Here is a 27924-nt window from a genome sequence, read left to right as displayed (position 1 = left end):
ATAGTTTTCCCTTCGTATCATTACTAAGATATGATACTTTAATTTAGGATGACATTGCAATTTCACATTAAAATGGTCCAAAGAATAGGTGTAGTCTTTTTATGCTTAAGACTATTTTTTTCTTTAAATTATTGATTTAATTTTCTCTTCTAAAATTATATATTTTATTAACATAAGTATTTCTGTTTGGAGAATAAGAATACAGTTGTGTGTTTAAGAACATAGTTGCATGTTCACCTGAAACTATCACAACATTGTTAACTGGCGATACCCCAATGCAAAATGTTTTTGGTGTTAAAAAAAATTTAAAAATTAAATTAAAAAATTTTTTTAATACAGTTGTGACCAATGTGTAATAACTCTTGAATCACTTTATATTAGCCATTTTAATTCAGTAGTGAAATTCTTAAAATAGCAGTTACTCTTACTGTATGTAATTCACAGTGATATGTTCTGCTTTAGTCTATTCTATTTTTGAAATGCAGATTGCAACCCACTATATTGGTTTCACAATTCACTGATGGTCATGACAAAATTTAAAAGCATAGTGGAAAATACAGGAGTATTTTATGAAATGTAGTATCCTTATATGTAGTTCAGTAGCCTTTAGTGAACTTTAAATAAATAAATAATACTTTAGAAATTGTTTCATTGGTGCACTGGATTGTCATGGTGAGAAACTACTTGCCTTAGGGAAAAAAAATTAAACATGATTAAATACCAGAAAGCATATGGCTTTTGACTACTTCTGATGTCTCTGTCTGTATTAGTTATAATTAGAGATTCTATTTAATTATTATAACTAATATATTCCATTTTGTGACAATTCACTGTACAAATGTTTTCTGAAACATAATTAGAAAAGGATGAAATTATTTTGCTATATAATCCTAAAGTTTATATTGAAGATTTTTGCTGATAGCATGTAAGATTAATTTTTCTGCCATTTATGTTTCACTATGAACAAAACTTTGCTTTTGTGTCCCCTGCATATACTTCCAGCTTAAAAAAAGCAAACTAACCATGCATTACTTATTTGAGAAAGACAATGTTTTGTATAGTTAAGTGATTTTTAAGAACCTGATTGTATGTTTTGAGAGATGGCTACACTCACTGACTAAATTTTGTACTGTGTCCACAAAGATTTCAGAACTTCATTCCTCAGTTCTGTTAACAAGTTTCTATTTACAAAAAGACTTTGGGAAAATTCTCTTACTTTTGCACCTTTAGTTCTTTTTTAAGATTAAAAAAACGTAAGTAGCTTCTTTCACATCATAAAAGACATGTGACGGTAACGTTGGCTTAAAGGATTAGTTAATAAAACTTCATGTAGACTATATATTTTTTCAAATCAAAAACATGGTATACTTATTTATTATAATCATTTTGAATTGAGATTGTTTGCCCTTTAAAAAGAACTTCCCCCGAGAAAGTTAAGTCTTTCATCTCTTGTCTTTTTTAATTTTTCAGGCCTTAAATATAGTAACTGTATCATTTTCTCTTTATATTTCCAGAAGAAATAATTTACATTGAATTTCCTTAGTTTTTTTTGTAGGTAACAGATCAAAGGGGACTCTAAATTTTATCAACAAGATACAAAGAAACCTTATAATATTATAGCCAAAAACTCAAATAGTTGTTCTTTGCTACCTTGTTTTATTGATCCTCTGTAGAATCATTTACTCTTCCTGTTACGCAATTATTTTTGGTTGGTTAGGATTGTCTTCTAATAGGATTCCTATGTTGTTCTTTGTAGTAACTATGGATTTAGTCTTAGTTTTTTAATTCTACAAATATTTTATTTTAAATTGCTCCACAATTATTCACATATTTTGACATGATAATTTTGATGCATAATGTCCCAGATGTGAAATTTTAAACTAATGGCTACCTTTAGGTTTCTGAGATCCAATAGGTAAATATAAAACCTATTAGATCAAATATCATTGACTTAAAATAATATTTTTGAAATATTTCATTTTAATTGATTTTAAGCAAAGTGGGATTTAAAAAAAATGTAAACGAAGATGTTGAACTCTTATTCTTCATCTCTACTGTTAAAATGAGAATAAACAGACTTAATGAACAACATGAAGAATTTCGGTTAATTATGAAAGAAAAATGTCTTGATTAAATTTTAAATATTGAAAAAGCTGATTTTAAGAACAAGAGATGTTATCTATTTTGAGAGGCTTTTTTTTCCTTTAAATGAGGAAAATTGTTTACATAACTTAAAAATTCATTCCCTGTTCATCATATGTCTTTGATTAACAAGCAATGTCAAGTTAATTGGAATAGTAATAATTTTTAAAATAATATATAAAATGTGAATGTTTATAATTACAAATGTTTTTAATGATTTGAGAACATGAAAGAGTATGACAGTGCCAAGTGGCATGCTATTCAGCCAGTACTCATGACTTTTCAGTCTTTGTGGGTTTTTAACATGACAGTTTCAGTGGGTTCAGATGAAGTATATGATCCCAAATTTCTGCAAGGTAAAGAATAAATTTCTAATTTGTATAAGAGGTTTTTTTTAATTGTTCAGAAAAAAATTCTTTAATTTCTTTCTAAAATGACCACATTTCATAATGTGACAAATCTGTTAAAATGGGGAAACTGAGTCAAATTTAGAGAATGATTTAAACAGTTCAAATTGTATGTTTCTTAAAATCCAAGTCAGGGTGCCCTTCTTAATATGAATGTCTACATTTGTGTAATATGGCAAGGCCGTTTAATTGGAAACCAGTGAAAATTGTTAAGTGCGTACATCCTATTCTTCAGGAGGCACTGGGTGTTTGATAAAATACATACTGGCAGCTCGTGAATCCTGGATTTTAGACATGTGTCACTATCAGTTTGAACCTCTTGCTACCAGAATTTCCCAACATTTAGGGGGTAATGCAAAATATATTAGGGCTCCAAGGCATTAGCTATTGAGTTGCCATTCCCAGAGGGTCAGATGTAAATCTTGCACTCCCAAAACCTGAACTGGTATTAGAAAGTAAATTGGAACTTGCTATTGAAGCTAATTAAAAATAATAGGAGTAAGACTGGCTTTTTTTCTCCCTTATATACAATGTATCTGTACCATATTTTTGAATCGTTTTTTTTTTATAACTCTTACTTTTCAAGACTAACAAGAACCTCATGTTGAGAATTTTTAAACTGTTTCCAGCTTTTACAAATCAGTTTTTGTTGCAGTAAAAATGGTCCATTTTTCTTTTATAGGAATCCAATTTTCGTAAACTGGAAAAAAATTTCAGGGACTGCTTGGATTTCCTTGGGGCTTTGAAAAATATTTTTCAGAGGGCCTGGAGTTCTTTGTGGTTGGCACAATGATGTCACTTACTGATGGTTTCACTAAAGTCAGAAATGAACTAGATGTGTGAATTATCTGAGCCATCTGATTCTCACACTTTCATTTTCTCTGTGTGTGCCTGCCTCTTTTTTCTTCTTTCTTAAAATACTTGGCCATTAGCTTTTCTGTTCATTATATATATATATATATGTTTCACATATATATATATTTTATTGTTTTCTCTAATTTATTTTCTTTAAAACATTAAATCGTTGTTGAAATGTTAGTCATTTGCACAATTTTAAATGTTAGTCAGTTGTACAATTTTAAAAAGTACTAGATAGGACTAACACATTATTTTGTTAATATATAAGTAGTTATCTTTTATCAAGATTTGTAAATGTATAATTTTTCCTTCATATGAAACTCTACATGTAAAATTTTGACTTATTCTTTAGCTATAAGATCACTTTCATTATACTCAACTATTTAACTCAGTTATTTCACTTGAGAAAAGCAACCTTAAAATTCATTATTCCCTGTCTAAAAGGCATTGTGTAGTAGTATTATTTTCTGCCCTTTGTATTATTCCTTGAATTACATATTAGGATATTATGTTAAAGCGGTTATTCAAAAGATAAATCAAATTATTGTCTATAATACAGCCTTTAATTTGGCAATTGAGAAATTATCATATATTGAGATAAAGTTAAATATGCTTATAAAATCCCTTATTTGATAAGTCCTCTATAAAGTTTTAATTGATAAACCAAACTCTTCCATTTGTTCTCCTAGTATAAGTTTTAGTGACCTTCATTACTGTGGCAGTAATATAGAAATTATATTGAAGGATCAAAAGAAAGTGAAAAGAACCTCATAGAAACATTTCCTTTGATAGATATTGAGACCAGCCATTTGCTCTGCAGTATTTTAAGAACTAAATGAATTATTATGAAATACTTAGTAAATATTTTAAAGATAATCATTAAAATCACTGCTTTATTAAGTATGTAACTTTTTTGTTCCTAATTTCTTTCCCTATAACTTTTTCTCAGAGGAGAACATGCTTCATGAAGTCTTTAAAAAAACTTCTAACTTTAGTAGTTTTTCCAGTCATGGTGAATATAAATAAAGCAGCCAGTTTCCATTTTCACCTATCAGTTGCAAAATAATTTTTAATGCTAATATCCACACATGGGAGCAAAGAGGTTCGTGATACACCTTTTGTGGGCATTTAAATGGACAAAACCTCAGTGAACTATATTTGGTAACAGAGAACAGAAGCCTAAAATTCCCTAACTCTGTAATTTCTTTTCTAAGAATTTATCCTCAGGATATAATCAGAGATAAAGACTGGATAAACAATTGTGTGTCAAAGAAAATAGATTCATTGAGTGTAGTGAGATCCACTTCCCTACTTGTGGAATAAATGTTATTTTTGTGAAGTTTTCTAATACTTGATCTTAGCTCTATCGAAGTTGGATATTTGCAAGAATTGTTTTTCAGCTTAAATGGAATTTTGTTAAATCATGATTAAAACATATATAGCAGAATCTAAACCATGATCTTGGGTAATAAGACAATATCCTGTTTACTTTTAAAAGTTACTCCTTTTCAGGGTGTATGATTTGATCTAAACATATCCAAATCTGTGCAAATTTTTATATAATTATATTCAGTTGTCCAAATGACATTATTTTAGCATATATAAACGTGTTATTTCAGGCTCAGTAATAATTGCTATAGCTAACTATAACCAGTAGAAATAATTTTAAGTTGTTCCCATCTTTATTAACCAATCAGAAATGCATGGTAAAATTACTTGAAATGAATAAAACTATTCATAGGAAATAATACTGTGTGATAGGTAAAATTCCATCTAACGTAATGAAACGGTTTAATTAGTGGGATAGTGAAAACAGGAGACCAAGAGTGGCAATAGCTATGTGACAGTTCTGATGAGAGAAGCAAACCAATGCAAACAAATGGTTTCTTAAGTATGAGACGCTTGCTCTAACACAGTCTTTACATTAAATCACATTACATTTTTTTCTCTCTAAATACTCTCAACAATTATGCCAGTTATTTTTTTTTTTTAAATCTCAGAAGATGGGATGTCTTAGGCGCCTTGTAAGAGTTTCAAAGAATAAAATTTAAGGCACTTTTTTGTCTAAATCTTATTATACAAAGATTAATAACTTGCATGTAGCTAACATTTGGGCTTCCCTGGTGGCTCAGTGGTAAGGAATCCACCACAATCCCTAGGTCAGGAGGCTCTCCTGGAGACAGAAATGGCAACTCCAGTATTCTTGTCTAGGAAATCCCATGGACAGAGAAGCCTGGTGGGCTGCAGTCCATGAGGCTGCAAAAAGAGTTGGATACAACTTAGCAACTAAACTAAACAACAACAACAAAGCTAACATTTATTTCATTGTGTGTCTCATTTGATCATCAACAGTGTGTAAGGTATATAGGGCAAAGTAGTACTGGCCCTATTTTAACAAATGTAGAAATTAAGGCTCGGAAATTTTTAAGGCACTAGTCCAAAACCAGTTAGGTAATATAGTGAGGCCTTTAAGCTTGGTAAGAGTTAGCATTCTTAGTATTACACCACTACTGCCTCCAAATGGCAAGCAGATACGTTAGTCTAACAGTGAACTATGCTTTAGAGAGTTTGGAGTAAATGTTATTAAAATTCAGAGTAAGATATGTAGACTTTATTGTATAATACAGGATATTGTTTACTTATTTTGCATTAGTACACTGTATATGGTTTACTGAAAATTGGTGTTTAGATTACTTGGAGACAAATTGCTAAAGTTTATTAACACATCAAGTAACTAGTTCACTACCATTAACCTGTGTTAAGTAGTTCATTAAGTTCTCTACAGATTAATCCAGTTGAACAAAAAGTGAGGATGAAATGAGTGGGATAATCAGTTTATTTAGCTAATTAACCAATGTAAATGTTTATATACATGATGCTATTGTATTATGCCTATAAGTGAATCCTTACATATTAGTCTTAGTTGACTTCTTTGTTAAGCCTTTTTAATAGAGAAAACTTCTTTTTAACCATAAAAAAGGCAAAGGAATTCAATTCGGTTCTACTGCTTGGATACTAATGATTTGCATTTCCCAAGGAAAATTGAATTACGTTTTATTAGTAAATTGGGCCTATAACTTTTAAGGCCAGATTTTATTAGATTATCACACATCAGCATTAGCAAATTGTAAACTTTACTGAAATATAGAAATTCAAGCCAAAAATCAAGACTTATAATACTGGAAACCTGGGAAGATATTTTATCCTAGAAAAAAATTATATTGACTTGAAAAAAATATTTTAAATGATTTGCTTTCCTTTGGAAATTTAGAAGCAAGAGAAGTTGGTTGTAGAACTGCTCTCATCAAACTCCTGTTAATTTTCAGTCTGGTGATCTGAGCTTGGGTTTTGGAGGCATGTGTGTTAGCTGTGTGTAAAATCCAAAGATCCTCCCAAAGAAAACCAAATTTGTTGTCTCTTTATTGGGACTTTCATTTAGGAGAAGAATTTCAGTATAATTGAGTCTATAAATTTAATAAGTAATCTGAAGATGACTAGATCCTATAAAAATGTTAACACATCAAGTACCGTGTAGTTTTGTACCAGAAGAAATGACATGGGAGTTCATCCAGTCATGACTACGAACTTAATTATATCACCACCGTTTAAGTGTGATTATCCAGTGTTAAAGTTCATTCATTTTATATGTATTAATAGCATTTTTGTTGGCTGTACAGATATACAGAAATGAGTTATAAATTTTAAAAAGAAAGGAGAAAGTCCTTAAGCATGGATGACTGCTTTTATGATATATTTGACCAATAAAATGCTCTTATTTTCCGAAAAGATTAATGAGTTTTTTTAAGAGAATAGGATACACGTTACAATTACAAAGACTTGCTTATTCATAGTCTAATGAGAATTTTAAAATTATAAGCAACTTGGTTGATAAGCACTACCACCCCTCCAGAAAAATAAAAGAGAAAGGAAATGTAGAGCATGTCATCTTTTATTTCCCTTAAGTCTGGAACCAGTGAATCTGAGCTTACTCCTAAACTTAGGGGTCGATTTGTCTAGCCCATCTGTGTTTTGATTGATTTAACAGTGTGATTTAAGTGTTTATGATTAATTATTTTGAAAACCCCTGTATTAGAAACGTGAACCAAATGTTTTTTTCTTAAATAATTTTTTAAAATAGATGAAACCTAGAGCCTATAGGTTTTTTAGTGTAATATTAATTAATTCCCATATTCTCCATATTGCCCGTAGACCTTCCAGATGTGCTATTACAAATAGCTCACCCCTCACATATGAGCCATATGGTTCTGTAAACTGATTTGCACTTATTTTGAATAGGGATTGTACAGATTACAGATGAATTATTAAAGTAAATGTATATTGCCAAATAAATCTAAGGGCAAAATATTAAACTGTAGTAAATGAGAAAGGAATGTGCAAATGAAGACCTGCCTGTTTTAATAAGTGTAGTGGTTACCTTCTCAGTTTCAACCAAAAGAAAAGAATTTCTTTTTTTGTTTATTTGTTATTGTGTGTGTGTGTTTTTTTTAAAGTCTATAAAACTGCTTACAGAAGTATCTAAGACAAAAACAAGGAAATATAGTGTTCTGAACTCAACCGGTCCAAACCACTTGAGCTGCTATGACAGCTCATAAAACTGAGAGTAGTTTTTAACTGGGCTCTGTTTTACATTGCCAAAGTGAATTTTCCTTGCAGGAAGTAGCCAGAGGGTTTATTTGGTTTCCAGTCCAAGGCTTTGATCTTTCTGCACTGTCACATCTCGGGTTACATAGCCCTTTTTCACTGCAGTAAATCTGCAACCGTTAATGAGAATAAAATTTCCTCCTCCTTACTGATCGCATGCTGTTAAATGCCAAAACACAGCCAACTGCATATTTGCAGATTTCAGCTACAGTGTATGAAAACAGGGCAATCAGTTTAATCTTGTTGTCTTTGTAATTCATTTTATTGGTCGTTCTTCCTTTCTAAGTGACCTGTTTTATCAAGTAAGTGGTTGCAAGGCCAAACCTGGGAGAAAGATTTAGAATGTTAATAAGCTGAGAGGAGAAAGGTGTGCATGTGTTGGGGAGGCAGGGTGAGGGAGTGGCTGCACATGCAGTATGTACTACCATCAATGTTCAAATTAGGTCTAGTTTAATGCTCTTGAAAACTCAAGCCTCTCCTCCTCAAAGAAGCTAGTTTTTTATTTCTTGGATTGTGTCATATATTCAGTTTCAACATAAATTTGCACTTAATGAGTTTATTTAATAAGTCAGAACATTATTTTTCACTTTTGCCTTCAGAGAAGATTTCATAGTATTTAAAGGATTTCAAAAACTTGACCTCTACATTGTAAGAACTATTCTTACATCATTTTTAAGTATCCACCAAACCATCTTACCATATGGGTCCTTACAAATACTGGAAATGCTATAAATATCTGTTGAATAAATCAGTGGAAATTCAAAATCACATTTAAGCAAGCTAAATCTTACACATTGTTAAATATATACATCTTCATAGTGAAGTACAATAAAGTCACATTTATTTTTTGCTACAATGAAACCTCCCAGTTGAAGCATTAATCATTTGATTCAGTTAATATATGTTGTTAAATTTATTTTTCACTTAAACTTATTATCTTTATTACTGTCTTATTTTCTAGTTGGTAGCTGGAACTTATCTCTGTCAAGAAATTCACTTTTAGAATGCCAATTTAGATGATGGGCATTGATAAATATATTTTATTAATAATACGTGTTTATATAGATCACATTATACATAAATATGAAATGTTCTAAAATATTTAAAAGAAATCTGCTTCTGGTTTCTCACCATTGAAGTCAGTTTCTGTTATAGCTGTTTGTTTTCACAAAATAAATTATTTCTATTTATCAGCAGTGTGTAATACCAGTTCATTGATTTATATAGCTATCATAAAAACAACAACTAAAAAATAGGTTGAAGCACAGAATAAGATTCTAAGATGGGGAAGTAGAGTCAGATCTTCTGATAAAACAGAGGACCCACTTTGGGTAAAGTGCCTGTTAGTTACCCCAATAAGAGGAGAAGGGTAAGAAAAAAGAATGGCTTGAAAATTTTAAGAGAAAGGGATGTACAGCACTACCCTTGCCTTTTCGGAAGATACTTGATCTAATGTGGAAATGTTGAACTTTAAAACTGTAGCTTGTGCATTTAGAACTAGTGTTTCCAAATAAGCCTATCTGTATGCAGTTAGACTGTAACATGGAAGTTTGCATGTGGGGAGAAAAGTGATGGAAACTAAAGCAGAATTTTTAGACTCTGTATTTGAGGGTATTGGGGGCTGTTCAATAGTTTATTTCTTTGTTTTTCTGCTACTTTTAAATCTGCATCAGACAGTCCATAACCCATTCAAAATTCTAGACATGAAAGTTCACAGAAAATTCCTGCACAAAACAATTTTTTGAAGTTTTTGTTGGTCTTTAAAAAATGAAAGAAAAATCCTAAATGAGTGAAACTGCTCCAAAAAGTTCATTTCTGTAACATAAACCATCCAGTCCAATTTTAAATGAAATTGCTAGAATGGAACAGAAATGTGCAGGCTTCAATGCCATACAGACTTAGTCTTTATTCTAATTGTATTATTTAAAATGTTATTCTCTAAAGCTGTTTCAAATCTGCCTATAATTTGAGATATGCTGATTAATAATAATGTGGAATTTATTGAAATATATTTACTGAGTGCCAGACAGTATGCTAATTGCTGTTATTATATCCCTTCTCTAATTTGATCTTCACAACAACTCAGGGAAGGAGACATTAGGAAAACCAAAGCTTATTGAGTTAAGCAGCTTGCCCAAGGTTATCTCCTTACCTCCAGGTGTCTATTCTTATTTTTACTCCACCTCACTCTCTTCCCTCTATTACAGTGAAGAAAGGGCCTTTTTCTTCAAAGTCCAGTTGGTTCACTTTGCTTGGAACCCATCCCTTCTTGCCTTCCTGAGATCTTCTTTCATGTCATCATTCTTCTCACTTCTACTAAATCATTCCTGTCTGCATATAAACTCAGTATGGAATCTCCAAAGTTAAACTCTTTGCCCCAACATCACATTCCAGCCTCTCCCCATTTCTCATTTCTCTTCATACAGTACATCCAAAAGATGCCCATTCACTCTGCTGTTTCTCCAGTTTTGTCCAGAACACTCGTAAGCTTCAAATTGCCAGATCCATGGACCTTTCTCATCTTTAACTCTCAGCAGTGTTTGACACACATGTCCAGGCCCTGCTTTTTGAAACTGCCCCTTTTTCACCTTTCAAAGTACCCTATTTTTTTTTTAACCTTCCTCCTAGGATCTTCTCCATTCCTTCCCAGTGTTCTCTGCTGGATATTCCACTTCCTTTTCACCATTAAATGCTGGTTACTGTAGAATTTCGACCCCGTTCTCTATCCCTATCATTTTGGGGAGTGCCTTCTCTAACTGCACCCACTACCTAAATAGAGGATTTGATCCAGATCCCATGTCATTAGATGTTAATACTATCTAAAGGCTTGTATTTTTATCTGATACCTCTCCTCTGAGCACCAGCTTTATTCCTCTATTTAACATACCCAATTGAATATTTAGTAAAATCATGAGACTTAACTTTTGGTTCCCCACATGCAAATAGGTGCCTGCTCTAATCTTCCACTTCAGCAAATGTCACCATCAACCAGTAGTTCAAGCCATGAACTTTGGAGTGTCCCCTGGTTCCTCCCTTTTCTTCACCATTACCAGTGCAAATCATCTTTAGGTCCTGTTGTTTTCATTACTAGACTGTCTCAAACTTGGCCTCTTCTTTGCATATCCACCCTTATTACCCTAGTCCATGCCACTATTATCTGTCACCTGAACCATTCAAAATAGCCTCCTGACTTCCCTGCTTCTATATTTGCCTTCTCTTGCAATCCATTTTTTTCCCAGAGTAACCATTGTGATCTTTTTAAAATGTAAATCAGATCATTTCAAATGCACAATGTGTAGTATTTATTAAATATATAATCAAGATGTATATATAATATTATGTGCTTGTAATACAAAGTTGTTGGTAGGAGCCTATGCTAAATAGGAAAATTTTTAGTAACCTACATAACATAAAAAACTGCCTTTTTAATTGCAGTGTTTTTTATACATAAAGGTGATTGCCTTCATTGTTATGATTGAGTTAAGAAAATCTTCGTGCACATGTCTTACACTACCACATATATACCTATACTGAAAAGTACCATCTATACTGAATGTAAGCTTTCTCTAGCTTTAAAAAAAGTTATTGTGAAAAGAAACTTGTAATGTCCCAGTATTACAAGTTTTATGTTAGTTTTCATTGTCAAATAGCCTATGTTTTGTAGAAACAAATTTTACCACATACTTAAAATGAATAAAAGGTTTTTTGATCTTGTTACTTTCTTATTATTGGGTCTTAACTAGTTGACCTGTTGATAATCACTTTATCAGAAGTACAGATTATATACTATTGGAGATTATTTTATTTCCAAAAGATACTTTTAATTTTTACTTAAAGTTTCTGTGATGATGAATGAAGATAACTTTATAGAGTATTAAATAAAAATACAATTGAAGTAAGAATGTACATTTAATGTTTTATTTTTAACATTTAAAATTTATTTTATTCAGTAACCTTTTTAATTTAGAAACACTTGGATGGGCTCAAGGGTTAGAAATCAGTAAGAAATGATCCCTTTCCCATTGAGAAGGATATATATAAAGTTCAGGGTTAAAATATAATTTTTTGTGATGACTTAAAGTATCCTATTTATTATTCTTTATTTCACTCTTTAAAAAGATTTTTAAAGGTAATAGTATTATCAGGCTTAGAAAAATAATTAAATAATTAATACTAAGTACAGTGGCAGTTTTTATATATCAGTGGTCTTCTACATGTTCCTGCCAACATTTATATTGTTCTCACACCTTGATTAAATGTGTGTGTGTGTCCCAGTGACATAAATGTCTTAAACATTTTTTATTTGTCCTTAATCTTTAGATGACACCAATTAATCATTAGAGAAGAATGCCATAATATCTTAAACACTTTTTTAAGAGCATGCTATTTGTTAATTTACCTCTGTTATGAAAGATTATACCTTTAACATTTTCTTCCAGAAGAAAAAAGATGATCTAATGACAATATTATATGTCAATAATATTTCAAAACCAGAAAAAATAAAAATTTTTAAAGATATTGTGATTAATTTTCTTAGATAAATAAGTAAACAGATTGATACTTTTGCATTTTAACCTAAACAGTGCAATATTTGGCAAAGAATCACATTATTATTAAAATACAACCTCCTGAGTTTTATAGGCTGTTTAATAATACTGCCCCTTAATGGTCTGGTGATTCACTAGAATTTAGTTGCTTCATTATAACAGTAAGTACTTTGGAGGGACTGATTCAGACAACAGCTTTTTGTACTTTTGTAATAGAATGCCTCTTAAGAAACATGTCAGTGTCCTACAAAACATAATTTGAATATTGAAGAGACATTGTGTCAAAGAGCTTGATGTAAATGTTGCTTTCTGATGTCTTCCATCTCATGAGCAAAGGTTTACTCAGTAGAAAGCTTTCATTTTACATAAGAAGGTAGATAGGGAAGGAAGAAAGTAGGTAGGTAGGTAGATAGATATTCCCAAGGAAACGAGAGAGAAAACAGTTTAGTCTTTGAACTTTTTTTAATGCCAATGTCATAGCTGTTGATAAATTCTGAAAAATTTTAATTGAAAGAGTTTTAGATTTGTTTAAATGCATTAGATTTTCTCATTTTTAAAAAGCAGTAAGCCTCCATTGAGGGTTATGGAAGGGAACTCTGGAGTTAAGGGGATTAACTATGAACTATAATCCTGTAAATTTTGTTGTTGTTCAGTCTCTAAAGTCATGTCCAACTCTGCGACCCCATGGGCTACAGCACACCAGGTTTCCCTGTCCTTCGCTAGCTCTCAGAGTTCGCTCAAATTCATGTCCATTGAGTCAGTGATGCCATCCAGCCATCTCATCCTCCATCTCCCCCTTCATTTACTTATAGGAATTGTAGGCCAATATGAAGTTTTTCAGTGGTAGCCCAAATCACTTGGTAATCTCACTAGGTATTCAGTGGCTCTGCCAACTAAATATAACTCAGACCTACTTCAGAGAGACAAATGTGACATTCTGCTATAAAATCTATTTTCAAATGATGCTTTGCTTTTGTATTTGAGAAGAATTATTAGTATTTTTCTGAACTTTATACTTTTATCATTAAAGTTAATTATTGGTGAATGTAAAAATCTATGTATGTCTGTGTTGGTTTTTACATAAAGACTACATATTTCAGACTAGAGAGGCATAACCAACAAATGCTTTCTTGTGCCTATAGTCAAGATTAAAGATTTTAAATAGTCTTTTGAATAGATGTATAGAGAGGAGCATAGTTAATGATTTTCTGAATATTGTCTCTTTTGTGGACATAAGTCTGCATTCTGTATCAAAGAATATAACATACTTTAATATATTTTTAAGCCAGTCTTCTTTGTTTAGCTTTATCTAAAGTTGATACATCCCACTTTTTCAGAAATTCTTTCCATCTCAGGTTTTTCCAGCCAAAAACAAAGCACCTTTATATTGGCCTGTCAGAACTTAAAAGGCAAAGCAATCTTAAAAAGGAATCCAGATTTGTGTGGACAATTTCAAGTGGCTAATTTAGAGCCCCTCAAATGTGAAAGGATGGGAGGAGGCTTCTATGATCATAGTTAGGCAAGTAAATTTTTAAATTACAACTGTAACTTAAACTGATACAAGAAACCCCGTAAAGCTGTATTTACGTCGGTGCTTAAATTCCATGAGATCTCTTTTGAGATAGTAAAAAGCAGGAATTCTCAAAAGGTCTTTTTTTTTTTTTTTTTTTTTTTAAGATTCTGGATTTTAAGGACTTTATAAATATTGGGCAATTATAGCTCAACTCATTCTCTGTATATACTAAGGGAAAACAGAAACTATGTCAGTATCCTACAGTTGCATCTTACCTTTTTCTTCTAAAATCTGGGGGAAGGAAGTAATATTTTCCGTCAGGAGGTGGGCACCATCATCATTTTAAGTCAATTTTTAATCTTGCCTTGTCCTTTATACGTGAATTAACTAATATAGATATACCTATGTGCCCATTGGAAATGCTACTTAAAACCCTCTACTGCCTGTGATCTCAAAAATGTATGGTACATTTCCATCTCCCTGAAGAATTCTCCTTGTAGTTGCCCAGCTTTGCTTATGTATCCCATATTGTCAGCTTGGCACAATCACAAGTCAGCAAACATCACAGAATGAAAATACCCACCCTAAACACTTCTATAACCCTGTGCCCTTTGCAAAGAAAAGCCAACACTATAGCAATAAACCTACGTACAGAAATGTTTGCAGTGTGCAAAGTGATGATTTGTGTGGAATAACTAAAAACTTTATCCTTGATTTACTACTTTCAAAATAAACTCCCAGAATATAAAATAAGATGAAAAAGTGTGTAAAGAGACGTTCCCCATATTATTCATCCCTAAAGGTGCTGTATCATTTGCATCAATCTTGACATAGCATCTGAAGGATTTTGATTGAATAATTTTATTTATATAAGCAGTCCAGTCTCACTATGGTAAAGGAAGATATGATTGGCCATGGCATTATTTTAGTGCAACAACAATTAGTTGCCTATATGTTGGCATAAATCTTTATGAATTATGTAAGAGCTCTATAAAGGCAAACAGAAAGCATGTGTAAGAAGCATGCCAAGTATGATAGAGTATCTCTTAACAGTCTGGATTATATGGCAGGAGCCAGAATTTCTTAAGTACTTTTAGGGAAGGCTCTATCATTTTCATATGTCATAACGATAACACCACCAAATACATGCTATAAGGGTCTTTGTACTGTTCTTGTAAGAGAGTTGGAAATACAATAATCTCAAGGCAGAGAGATGTTAGAAGGGATAGCCATTATTCTTATTTTACCACAAAAAAAAAAAAAAAAGAAATCGTGAGAGAAAGTTACAAATACAGACTGAAACAAGCTATATCAATAGAGACATAAATCATATCCAGATATTCTGGTTTTGAGGTCATCGCACCCTACTAACTTTAATAAAATGCAGGAGTTGTTGATAAGCTCATACTTAAGTTTGTTTTGCTGAATTTGTAAACATAATCACAAGGGAGAAAAATGCCAATTACATCAATGATAAAAAGTGTGTTTCCTTATGTTGCTTTGAAAATAATAACTTCAATTTAAAATATAATAAGGGGACACAAGTCAGAAAAGTAATCTTTACAATCGTGTACTTCTGCATTCCAGTCTGCACTGAATTTGCTTGATGTCAGTGCTTGCAAAAGGTGCTTAGCCCCATCTTATGAAGAAAATATTAGAAATACTTTGTTTCATCATCACAAGACTGCAACCTGGTTGACCAGGATGGCTTCAATCAGGTTGTATCTTGACAACTGAAAATTAGCCTTAGACCTAAGTAGAAAATGAATTTACCTTCTTATATACAGACCTATAATATAATAAATGCATTCTCAGGAACCAAGATAGTTTATAAAGTTTGAGTAGAGATTTACTTTAGTACCTGTTCTTCTAGTGCTAAATGCAGTATTGGTGTATTATGTAATGTACTGAGATCCTAAGTGCTCTAGAAGGCACTGAGTAACTGTTGAATATTTATCTGACCTGTATTGATTAATGAAACTACTGAGTTAGTGGCTGAAAGTACTTGTATATCACTGCCCAACATAAATGTTATAATTATGCTAAGTGAAATAAGTCAGACAGAAAAAAGTAAATATTGTATGATATCACTTCTATGCAGAATCTAAGATATACAGCAAACTAGTGAATAAAACAAAAAAGCAGACTCACAGAACAGACTAGTGGTTACCAGTGGGAAGAGGGAAAGGGGAGGGACAAGATATGGGTGGGGGAGAAAGGGGTTTTTATTGGATTATATGAAATCATGTGTATGAAACTTGAAAATTATAAAGCACTATAGAATTTAAAGAATCAATCTTCTTATTAAAAAACAATGTCATAATAATGTAAGGAAATGCTTGTATATTTGGTATTATAAACTCATTTAGAATCAAGTTAAAAACATGCACTTTTAATTTGTTTAAATATAGTTTCTAGTATCCATATTTGTGCCCTCAATTTTAGAAAAATATTACTTAGTTTGATTTAGCTATGAAAAAAGGTCTTTATCAATCACCATTTGATTTTTATTAGCCAAAGGTAATTTGAAGGCTGCTTAGCCTAAAAATTACTGAGACAAATAAATAAGTAGACTAGGGCATAAATTGGAAACTTTGCATTAACATGTATTTGATAAGATTTTTAAGATTTTCTTTTACAACTAATATTTGTGTACCTCTTATGAAAGGTAGTAAAAGTTAAAAGTTTCAAAACTATATAAAAATATTCCCACACTGTATTAGTTATTTAAGGACTTTGGAGACCATGTTTTACCAGAAGCGTAACATTAATTTTTAATTTAGAAGATACTGATATGTCAGTAGGGGTAGCATGCATATTAGATATGATATTACTTTACCTCTTTGGTTATATCTGTATGTTGTGTTTCTGTGTGTTTTATAAAGAATGATGGGGAGTTGATATAGCCCATTAGGTATGGTATTTGTGATAATTTTGGTTCCATCTCTTGAACTTGTTCATTTTGATATAGTGCATTATCTTTCTAAGATTCTGGTTGGTGTTTAAATTTCAGTAACTGAAGGTCATTATTCACATTTTAAGTGGACTAAAAAATTTTAATGCCAGCATTAACTTTTGAATTACGCTCGAGCTCTTAGACTTTACAGCATGTTTAGTTTCTTTTCATTCCTTATTAGTATTTTTCAGTACTTAATAGTCTCCTGCTCCCACCTCCAACAAGAACTCTACTCTCTGTTCAACATCAGAAACATTTTTCTCTTTGGCATGTGCTTTTAGTTCCCCAAGCAGTATAAGCAAATTGGAAAGTTCAGCTGTCATTCTTGGAAGGTCATAGATCACACTAGCAGCCTGAGTAATCCAAGAGGTTTTAAGTATCATAGCATTTAGTTTAAAGTGAAATTTGCTCTGACAGAGCTGGCAGACCAATAGGAAAAAGAAATATTTGTGCTTAGAGAAGTGCATATGTAGAGACCAAGAGCCTAACTGATGGCTGGAAGTGATTTCAGTCTAAAAAAACAAATCATTAAGAGAGTGCATAGGGGTAAAATACACAGTTCATATTTTAAAGAGTCTCAAAATGAACCAGCAACTAAGGTTAGCATTATATAGTAATTAGCTGTGGTGTTCAGGCTTTAACTCACTCGGTACCAGACAGTATGTTCAAACTATCACTGTGAAAACATCGCTACTTAAACTCTCTACTTTAAGCCTACAGCAGTAATTTTTGTATCTTAAAAAAACCAAAGTATTATGACAGATTATATAAATGTTGAGCCAGTAACAGACAAACAATTCTTTAAAAGAGGTGCTAATGACTCAGTTTATTGACCTAGGGGTTACTTAAGCAGCTCAGCAAGTTCCCTTAACATTTGGTGGTGTGAACTGAGGCATTGCTTGATATTATAGAACTGCTAATTTCAAGAAGTCCTTGTACTAAATTGAATAAATTCAAGTTAAAGACTACAAGATGGTATACTTGCATTAAAAGATTGCTATAAAAATTTTGAGACCGTTATGAAAAGTGAAAGTGAAGTAAGTAGCTCAGTCGTCTCCGACTCTTTGCGACCCCGTGGACTGTAGCCTGCCAGGCTCCTCCCTCCATGGGATTCTCCATGCAAGAATACTGGAGTGGGTTGCCATTTCCTTCTCCAGGGGATCTTCCCAACCCAGGGATCGAACCTCAGTCTCCTGCATTGCAGGCAGATGCTTTAACCTCTGAGCCACCAGGGAAGCCTTTGAGACTGTTACAGGTTTCAGTAAGAATTCACTTCAGCATCACAGTCACATCTGACAACTTCTACTAGGCACCTATTAGAGTGCTACCACACTGCTGCAAATAAGAGAAAAGAAAACACCTTCTATCAGCTCCAGTTATTTATTTCAAGTCATTGTTCTGTTCAAAAAAGCCAGTTTTGAGTCACAGAAATATAGGACTTAAAAATTCTTTCCTTTGATGTGGAAAGCAGATTAATAAGAATAAAGTAGAAGGGGCTCCAGCAAGATGGTAGACTGACCTGACTTGGGTACCCCTTCCTATATAGATATAGAAAAGGTAGACAGAATATAACCCTACATGACACACACACAAAAGAACTACCACAAGAATATTGAACTAGGTATAGGTTACATGGTATAGAAAGATAAAACTTAATTCTAAGTTCCCTATATAAAGCCTGGAACTTCAAAGAGCTGCCTTTTTCTCATCAGTTGAAAAGAGGACTAGATGATTTTAATTCACTAGCCCATAAAAGTAACTAAAACTTGTCTTCTGCACTCAGACCCTAGATAGGGTCTTAGATGGGGAAGATAGTCACTTATGAGGAAAGGAATCATACTCTTGCTCCATGCAAACATGTGGGGTCAGAATTTATACTATACATCTAGTTCAGGAAACCCCAAGTCAAGAAATTATCTTTCAAATGGTTTCAGGACAGTGAAATCCCAGGATCTTGATGTTTAATAAATACAGAACCTCTCAGTAGAAGTATTCCCAAGCTCAACAGCTAGCAGACAGGCAAAAAACAAAACAAAACAAAACCCTAAAGTTGAATACAGGAAAAAATTATGAAGCTCATGAAGAAAGCGACTGTCGTGAAGAAATGTCGGAAGCAATGGCAAAAGACCTAGGATACCCAAGAACGAGAGTTAATATAAGAATCTAAATGAGATTGTAAGAGTTTTTTTAAAAATAAAAAGGGCTAGATAATACAATATGAAAAAGTACCAACTGTAATATCTCCACATGAAAAATATAATCATTAAACTAGACTAAAAAACAAATGAATATGTTAATAACAAATAAATAACAAATGAAGATGTATAATAAGTGTAAATTGTAAAAGAGTGTCCATGAAATGGAGCTGCTTTCCATTTAAAATAAATCAATGACTATTTTACACATGCTTTCTTTATCATTAGTACAAATTTGTTTTTATCTGAAGCATCTCAGTAGAGTAAATTGAAAGGATTTGTCCCTGAGGTGGTATTTTCCCCTTAGAACTGACAGGTGTCTTTTCAAAAAAAACTTTTAGTAAGTTTCAAATTTATACATTACATACAATCTCCCACTCCTGCTATCATTTACCCTTAATTTTGAGGAAAATACTACTTAGTTTGATTTCACTAAAAATATGATTTTTTAAAGATTCTCTAGCCATTTAGTTTTATCAGAATAAAGGAAAAAGTGATAATTATGCATATAAAAGATTAAAAGAAAATAAATGGAAAGTGTCAGCTAAGTGATATATATTGGTGAAACTCATTAAAAGACTGCTTCACTCTACTCATTTTCTCAATAATACAAAGGCTCAAGCCAAAAGCAAAAAGTAACACCTTTGAGCAACCTAAAATATCTATCTACTATATATATACATTTATAGAAGCAAAGTGTTATTGACAAGTTAAATGATAATTTTAGAAGCTTTCCTGTTACAGTAGTACTTTAACATTATAAATGCAGTACATTTTTCAGTGTCCAGGACAATCAGCATCTTCTGTTCTTTTCATAGGCCTCCTCATTCACAAAACTTTGTAAATGAATGAGAAGAAATTCCTATTTAACTCAACTGCTTATCTAAATCATATCAAATATATAAATCAAAGACATAAATTATATGAAAAAGCAATAGAAACCACATTCTGTCAATGTTAAATATGCTGAGAAGCTTAAATTTGATAAAGCTTGCTTTCAAACTTTGTAAAAGTGGTACTCAATGATAAAGCAAGCTCTCCATCTAGTGGTAGATCTGTAAATTGCAAACAATTAGATCCTGATTAAATAATGCATCATTATTTATAATGCATATAAATATGGCTCGTTTGTATTGTATTCAAAGGTGGCTCATTGGTAAAGAATCCACTTGCCAATGCAGGAGACGCAAGTTTGATCCCTGAGTCGGGAAGATCCCCTGGAGAAGGAAATGGCAACCCACTCCAGTATTCTTGCCTGCGAATTCCCATGGACAGAGAAGCCTGGTGGGCTACAGTCTATTGGGTCTCAAGAGTTGAACACGGCTTAACGACTGAACAACAACAACAACGACATACAGTTGTTAGGTATAGTTTTATAGGCATTATCTCATTCAGTCCACACTTCTCTTGTTGCTATAAATATGAATTTCCAGAAAAAAATATGTTTCTTTCTGCCAGAATAACCCAACTCTTCCCATTCAATACAAAGACAAACTGCTTCTACAATCTGATTTCTTCTATCAATACATGGAGTACTACAGCCTCTTAGTTATTTGATGAAACATATTCCCATGTTAAAGGAGTAAAAAATGTTTCATTCCAGTTAACTATAGTGTCAAACTTTTGGCCATTTTTGAAATTCTTTCTCTTCATTCCCAGTTAACAAATAGTAAAGGTATAGCTTAAAAATCCATTTCAAAAGAGAAAAGATACCATTTTGTCATGAAATGTAGCATATCTGATCATAGTGAGTTTTGCCATTGCCTCTACAGACTTGCATTACTTCACATATGGACAGCCTTAGTATTCTCTTAAATGTTCCCCATGCTGTTGCTTCTCAACTGCCTGTCACCCCAATTATCTTTCTAAAACACAGAAGTAAGTTGTTTCCCTTCTTAAAAACCACTGACAATTCTCCAGAAGTATTTGATTCTTAGTGTGGCATGTGAGGGCTTCGCAGATGGTGCTGGTGGTAAAGAACATGCATGCCAATGCAGGAGACGTAAGAGAGACAGGTTCAATCCCTGAGTTGGGAAGATCCCCTGGAGGAAAGCATGGCAACCCACTCCTATATTCTTGCTGGGAAAATCCCATGGACAGAGAAACCTGGCGGGCTATAATCCATAGGGTCACAAAGAGTCAGACACGACTGAAGTGACTTAGCATGCATGCACTCACGTGGCATATGAAGAGCTTTCAAAATCCAGTCTTAAAATTCCCTCTTTCTGCCTTTTATCTCCAGCTACTGCTTCCATTGCAAACCTAAGACTTTAACTATAACAAATAGTTTTGCTCTTCTTCAGCCTTTTCTCTTGCTCAGGCTGTCACATTACCAAGAATTCTCTTTCCACTTGTGAAATCCTACTTTTCCTTTAAGATTCATCTATTCATGCAATCAAATGCTTTCTGAAATCCCATTCCATGTCAGACACAATATTAGATGCTAGTGGGAGAGCAATGGATAAGATAGTTCTTACCATTTGTGGTGCTTACATTCTAATAGGAAATAAAGACAAAAACAAATTACTATGTCAGGAAGTGATAGATACATTAAAAGACAAAGTGTTTTCTATAAACGCTTTCTAGTTCTTGAGATTCTTCTGTAACAATCTGTACAACCTTTAGTATACTCTCACATTATATTAAATATTTGGTCCTATTCTCCGCTGTAGTAATTTGTAAATGTACTAGGGTAACAGCATATTATCAGATTTTGGTTCCATGTTAGTTGCCATCAATCCGTGATCAGGGACCATGTCTTGTTTACTGCCTTCCAAGCACCACATCCTTTGTTTTTAACATTGACTCTCAACACTATATTTAGCACATTATAGAAACTCATGTACTACTTGAGTGGATGGATGTACAAAGGACATAGACATAAACTTCCCATGACAAATCATACTTAAGCTGAAATTATAGATTTATCTGATGATAAATTTACAGTCTACTTAGAAAGAAAGATAAACATACTGATTTTGATTCTATGATCAGTATACAGGAGTATTTAATAAAAAGAATGAGCTGTTCTAGAAGACTATTACTAAATCATACATTTTGGAGCTGTTTCCTCCAAAAAATGCTAAATCCTTTCACATGACAATCCCAAAAGAATTCCAGCCTTCAGTATTATCTTATGGATCACAAAGATAGACAGTTAATATATCACTGTTTCCTACTTGTAAATATATTGTCATAAAAGATTTTAGCATAGGGAGAACAGAATCCCCAAAGAAAGACCCAAGCTAAAAAGATGAAATTAAACATGGTTAGTTTTAAGTTATCAATTTCATGTGTGTATTACACACAGTTGTACACACACACATTCAATGTAAGCCATATTGTGGTAATGACACCTAAAATTTTTGTTCAAGATCAACACAATTTTGGCCTATATTAACAAAGAGTCAGAAACAGGATCTCATTTTTATGTTCTATGCTGGTTTCAGACCACATAAGTACTGCCTTCTTTTCAGCTTATTTTAAGATAAATACTGAAAAAAAATCAAAATGCTTTAGAAAGCAAATGATTTTAGAGATCATGTCATGAGGATTGATTAAATGAGAGTTGTGAAGCAGTCATACTAAAGAATAATTAGACTTCTTATGTGTTTTGAGAAGGTAATTCTAGGACTAATAGAACCAGATTTCAGCTCACTGTCATAAAGAACTTTCTAATGGTTTGATGTATCTATAGAAGGGGTGAACTGCTTTGACAGTATAATGTGATGGAGGTGTTACGACAAGAACTGTATAGACCCTGTCAAGAGTGTTGTGAATGAAAGGGTAGAATAGATTATTTCTAAGAATGTTTACAAGTCAAAGATACTATGTGCCGCCTATGAAAAGAGAACTTGACTTGAGTGTAGCCTTTTTTTTTTTTTTTCCCTGCAGTATCCACTAACATATTCCTTATTTGCTTTGCATTCGTTTTGCTAACATGGAAATTTCAAAGAAGAAAAAACTTGCATTGCTTTTATCTAACATTAATAAAATAATGATAATACTTTTCACTTATGCAGCACTTTTCACCCAAGGATTTCAAAGTGCTTTACAAATACGCACTAATTAAGCCTCACAAACAGCCAGAGGTAGGTGATTTTTCTCTGTTTCTGCAGGAATGCCATCTTCTCTGGCACAGAAGTCTCGGCAGCGCCTCGGAGTGCCTAGGACTCCCTGCTGGCTGCCATTCCCCTTGTCATGTGCTGCATGTGAAGCATCACTTGTCATACCTGGATTTCTTTTTTCCCTCCCTCTCTGAATCATCTCAAGTTGAGAATTCTAATGAATGCTGTTGAAAATTTATTCTGAAGCCTTGTAAATATTACAGAAAATTTAGTCTTTTGCTTGCCAAATGCTAATTAGATCTCTAAATGTTTGTTTAAAAGTAAAACCTAGGTGTGGTTTTAAGTTGAACTTTAAATATATTTTTTTTACTTAGGAAGAACTTACTGTTTTTTCTAAGTACCCCAAAATCATTGTTCTTGGGACATGAAACTTAATAGCAAATGGATTGGAGGGGGCCTTACCTTTCCTAGATGTCTTTCCACAGCAAACAGTAACCATTTTCTTTAGAATTATGTATTTTCAAGAAACATTATTGCATTTTGGTATTTTTCTAATTGAAAGGTCTAAAATATGATACCTGGATGTTGAGGGTAAAGGTTAAATGGCACCACATAATTAGTCTTGTAAAGGAAATGTGGTCTAGTAGTGGCATATTCTAATCTAAAGGAACACACAGCTTTTTTGTATAGGTTAGGAGTACCAGGAAGAGAATACCTACATACGGAAACACCCATGCGAGTGTTGGATTAAATTCCAATATAAACAGCCAAATACACGAACTCTTGTCTGAAGCAGGTTGGTCACATAGGGCAAGAGCAGGTACAGCACATCACAGTAGTTTCTATTGGTTTGCAAGGGCCCTGGTGACGGCATGCAAGTGGCTTTAATATCATGTACTCTTAAGTCTTAGTGGGTTAGGAAAAGACAGTTTTTGCTGTGACACTTCCTTTTATTTTCATGTGTCTATCCCTTTCCAGCAGAATTTATATAATCTTATCTGCTTTCTATTCAGAAAACTTACATTAGGTTCTCCTGGTTTTGAACCAAATTCAGCATTAACAAGGCTACATCTTTATGCCAAGGGAGAAAATAAAGTGTCCACATGTCCCAAAAGAATATCCAGGTTTTAGCATCCCCAGAAGTCTAACTTCCCCACTATATTAGAACCAAATAAGTGACTAAAGAATCAAACTATTCTGTTTCAGAGTGAATTTTATTTAGAAGATATTAATTGTAGGGATATGATTGATCTTTCATAATACAAAAGGATGTAGGACTTACGTGAGACTATGACCCAAACTGGTTACAATGTTTCAAACATTCTTTAAACAGCAATTTGATCTGTAATACATGATGGATAATTTTGGAAAAACTCATTTTATGAGTTGATTTCAAATTCTCTTATTTGAAAATTTTTCCCAAGTGGTATTTACGGAACTTCAAAAAAATTGGCTTGTATGTTGTCACTGGCTTGGGTGCATAAATAGAACTTTATCACAGTAAACCTGCAGGCTTGGAAACTCAAACTCTGATGTTCAAGGTTTGGTCTTACTTTCACTGACATGGGGATACATAATTCTTATAAAAAAATGTGACTAACATATTAAAAAAAAAACAATATCCATTTGTCAATTCAATTTACAATGAAAGTATAACTATTAGGCAGATAAGATAAACTTAATGTCTTGTTGGCAGGTCATATGAGGAAACAGTAATTAGACATTTGCTTATTGGTCATAGAAATAAAAAATAGTTTTGCAGTTTGAATATATAATAACGTCAGACTCAGAACCTTTGTTAAGGCCGCTTCCTCAATGAGGACAAGCCTGTGAAAATGGTCACATAGTCCTCATGACGTTATACGTCACCCCAAGGAGTTGCTTGGGTTGGTTCTACTGCAGCGTGGCCTCCGAAGAGCTCCTTATTCTGTGCCAACGTGGCTGACAGACTCTCTTCTCAGTATCATCATCACCTTTTAGATAGAATTGCCGTCATATTGTTCTGTTGTGAGATGTTCTGTTTTGAAGGCACTTTTGCGTATATATTCACTGATCAATCATATTCCTCTTGTTTCCAAGTTCTTAAAAGTAATCTCACCACAGCTGCTAGACTGATAAAGACAAAATTAAATCGAGTTTTACCTAAGTCTCCTGCTATTTAGCTTCAGAAAAGATGCTTTAAAATGTAAGGAGGGAGTAGCTGAAAGATGAAAAAGGGAAGGAGCTAAAATCCACAGGCTATATAGTTATCCTTTATGTAATTGACAGTTTTTTAGTTACATGAGTATTTGTTCGCCTTAGTGCTTCAAGAGAAAATTTTTCAATGGCCAACTTTTCCTGTTTTTAAGCTGATACAGATATGTCTAGTCATGGACTCCATTAATTTCTAAAACATCTTTAAAGCTACCTCTAGAGTAATAATTTCCCTTTATCAGAAAATTTAATCTTTCTTTCATGGGACCAAAGTAGGAAGGGTATACTTAGATTTTGGCATTTCAAAATAAAATTCAGACTTAAAAATTTCAAATAGCTTTTAGAAATAAGACAATTTTTTATATAGAAGGAGCCCAAAAGTTTGATCTGTCCAGGATCTTTCATTACAGATTCTAACATAAACCTCGTATTTTGGAAATCCCATTCCCCTGCAAGGTAGATTCACATAAATTATTAATATATGCCCTTTATTTTTAGTGTTTAGTCCTAATCCAACACCTGCACACAAATTATTTAAAACCTTAACATTTTAATAGTTACTTCTAAAGTGTTTTAACTTAGTCTCATGTTGTGAGAGGAAGTTACTGCCTATATGAACATATTTTTTAATCGTTGAGATTTTGCTGATAAAGGGGAAAATGTCTTTCCATTTAGCATAATCTCAAACAATCTTAAATCATTTAAATATATTTATTTTTCAAAGCTTAGATTTCTGCATTATGAATAATTTCTTTTGATTGGAAATAAGCTCACTAGCATTCACTGCATGAGCTATGCATGAGCATGTTAGAGCTGCCATATTTGCCTGGCAAAATAAGTATCTTGTCATTTTGCTAAGTGTTTAATAATTCTCTGACTCTTTAAAAGTGCTTTTTCTTCTAAATTTATTATTAGATAAAAGAATAATTTTTAAGGAATAGTTTATCCATGTTTCAATCTACATTTGTAACTTCATTCTACCTTTATAATCAGCTTGCTATATAACTCAAAACATGCACTATTTAGTCTTTTTTTTTTTTTTTTTGCATTGAAGAGTCAGAAGAAGAATTTGCATATCAAATCTGGCTAACTTCCAAATATTTAAAAATTCTTTATCTTCTGTAGTCATAGTCTTGTAGTATGATTTGGCTCTGAGTGAAAGATTACTGCTAAAACTTAATTGCATGTCCTTACTAATAGTGAATTAGTCCTATGGAATAGAGATCTTATTATAAATAGCAAAACTCTACTAGTTTTAATTTTATCATTTCTTAGTAATGTATTCTTTTACTGATAATTGCTAACATGTAAAATATTTTCATATTCTGGCATATAAGTCATATATGAGTAATTTATTAAAACTTTTCTGATCTCTCTTTCTCTTTGCCCTGAATGATGCCTGGTGATAGAGATTTTCTATATTTTTAACACATTATTAGAATTAAATAGTTATTAATATATTTTTATGGCTATACTAATTTAAAGAAGAAAAAAAGTTAATAATAGCCAGCCACGTAAGTTATTTTGCTGCTAGAGAATTTCGGAGGTATAAATCTCCAGGCCTCTCACTCAACCTGCATTGGGATGAAGAATATAACTGACTATTCTTCCTTCTCTTTTTAGCCTTGGAATGGATGGCTTTGGCCAGTCTGTCGGCATTCTTGGACGCCCCGCCACAGCTTACGGATTCCGCCCTGATGAACCTTACTACTATGGCTGTGGGTCTCGGTAAAGTCATCCCTCTCCCTGTGTGCTTCCAGTTGAGAAGGCATCTGTGTGGGTTGGGTTAACTTTGAATCTTGGCCTAATAATGCATGTTGATACTATTTGCAGGTCTGTGTCTCTTTTTAATATTCCCTGTTATTAGCTGCAGGTTAACTTCAACCCCTTCTGTCCTATGTTAAGTACAGTTGATGCTTGACCCTGTTCACTCATCAAACCACATCTCAATGCTGAGTAACAGTTACCATGAGACTCAAAAGTGAATGCTGAAAAGCACCTAGACTGGAAAACAAACACTGCATTATGTACATTAATTGACTAATTTAATTTCTATTAAAAAGAAGCATAAAGTACAAATGAATTGGCAAAAATCATGTGTTTCTATTTATTGAGTTTCATTAGGAGTTACATGCTTATATAGAGTGCATATAAATTTTATTTTTTTCCTGCCCCTTTTTACCCCCTTGTAAACTCTTGCATATTTCACGTGATAGTGCTACCTTTAAAATTTATAAAAAGAATATCACCTTTTTTATTTCATGCCATGTGCCTGAAAGGTTGCTTCCCAAAGTTATTAACTATGATTTTTTGATTAATGGTGGAACATATGCCATAATTATGTTATTTGTGAGTAGAGTTTCTTCAGCAGTTAATTCAAATTA

General features: G+C 32.7%; 1 protein-coding gene across 3 annotated transcripts in view; it reads left to right on the top strand.

Moving 5' to 3' along the window:
• The window catches only part of KIFAP3 (kinesin associated protein 3), a 143216-nt gene extending 115593 nt beyond the window's left edge, over nt 1-27623 (top strand). For 2 of the 3 annotated variants that reach the window (XM_043923230.1, XM_043923232.1), the window contains one exon: nt 27164-27623. In XM_043923230.1, the coding sequence (XP_043779165.1) occupies nt 27164-27272 (109 nt within the window). In that variant the 3' untranslated portion in view covers nt 27273-27623. Of the gene's footprint in view, nt 1-23302; nt 23372-27163 lie in introns of all 3 variants that reach the window. The other variant, XM_043923231.1, reaches the window with a different exon arrangement.
• The last annotated feature ends 301 nt before the right edge of the window (nt 27624-27924 follow it).

This window comes from Cervus elaphus, chromosome 14, assembly GCF_910594005.1.
Source record: "Cervus elaphus chromosome 14, mCerEla1.1, whole genome shotgun sequence".
NCBI lineage: Eukaryota > Metazoa > Chordata > Mammalia > Artiodactyla > Cervidae > Cervus > Cervus elaphus.
Note: the sequence above shows the minus strand (reverse complement) of the source record. Positions and strands in the feature narration are given on the sequence as shown.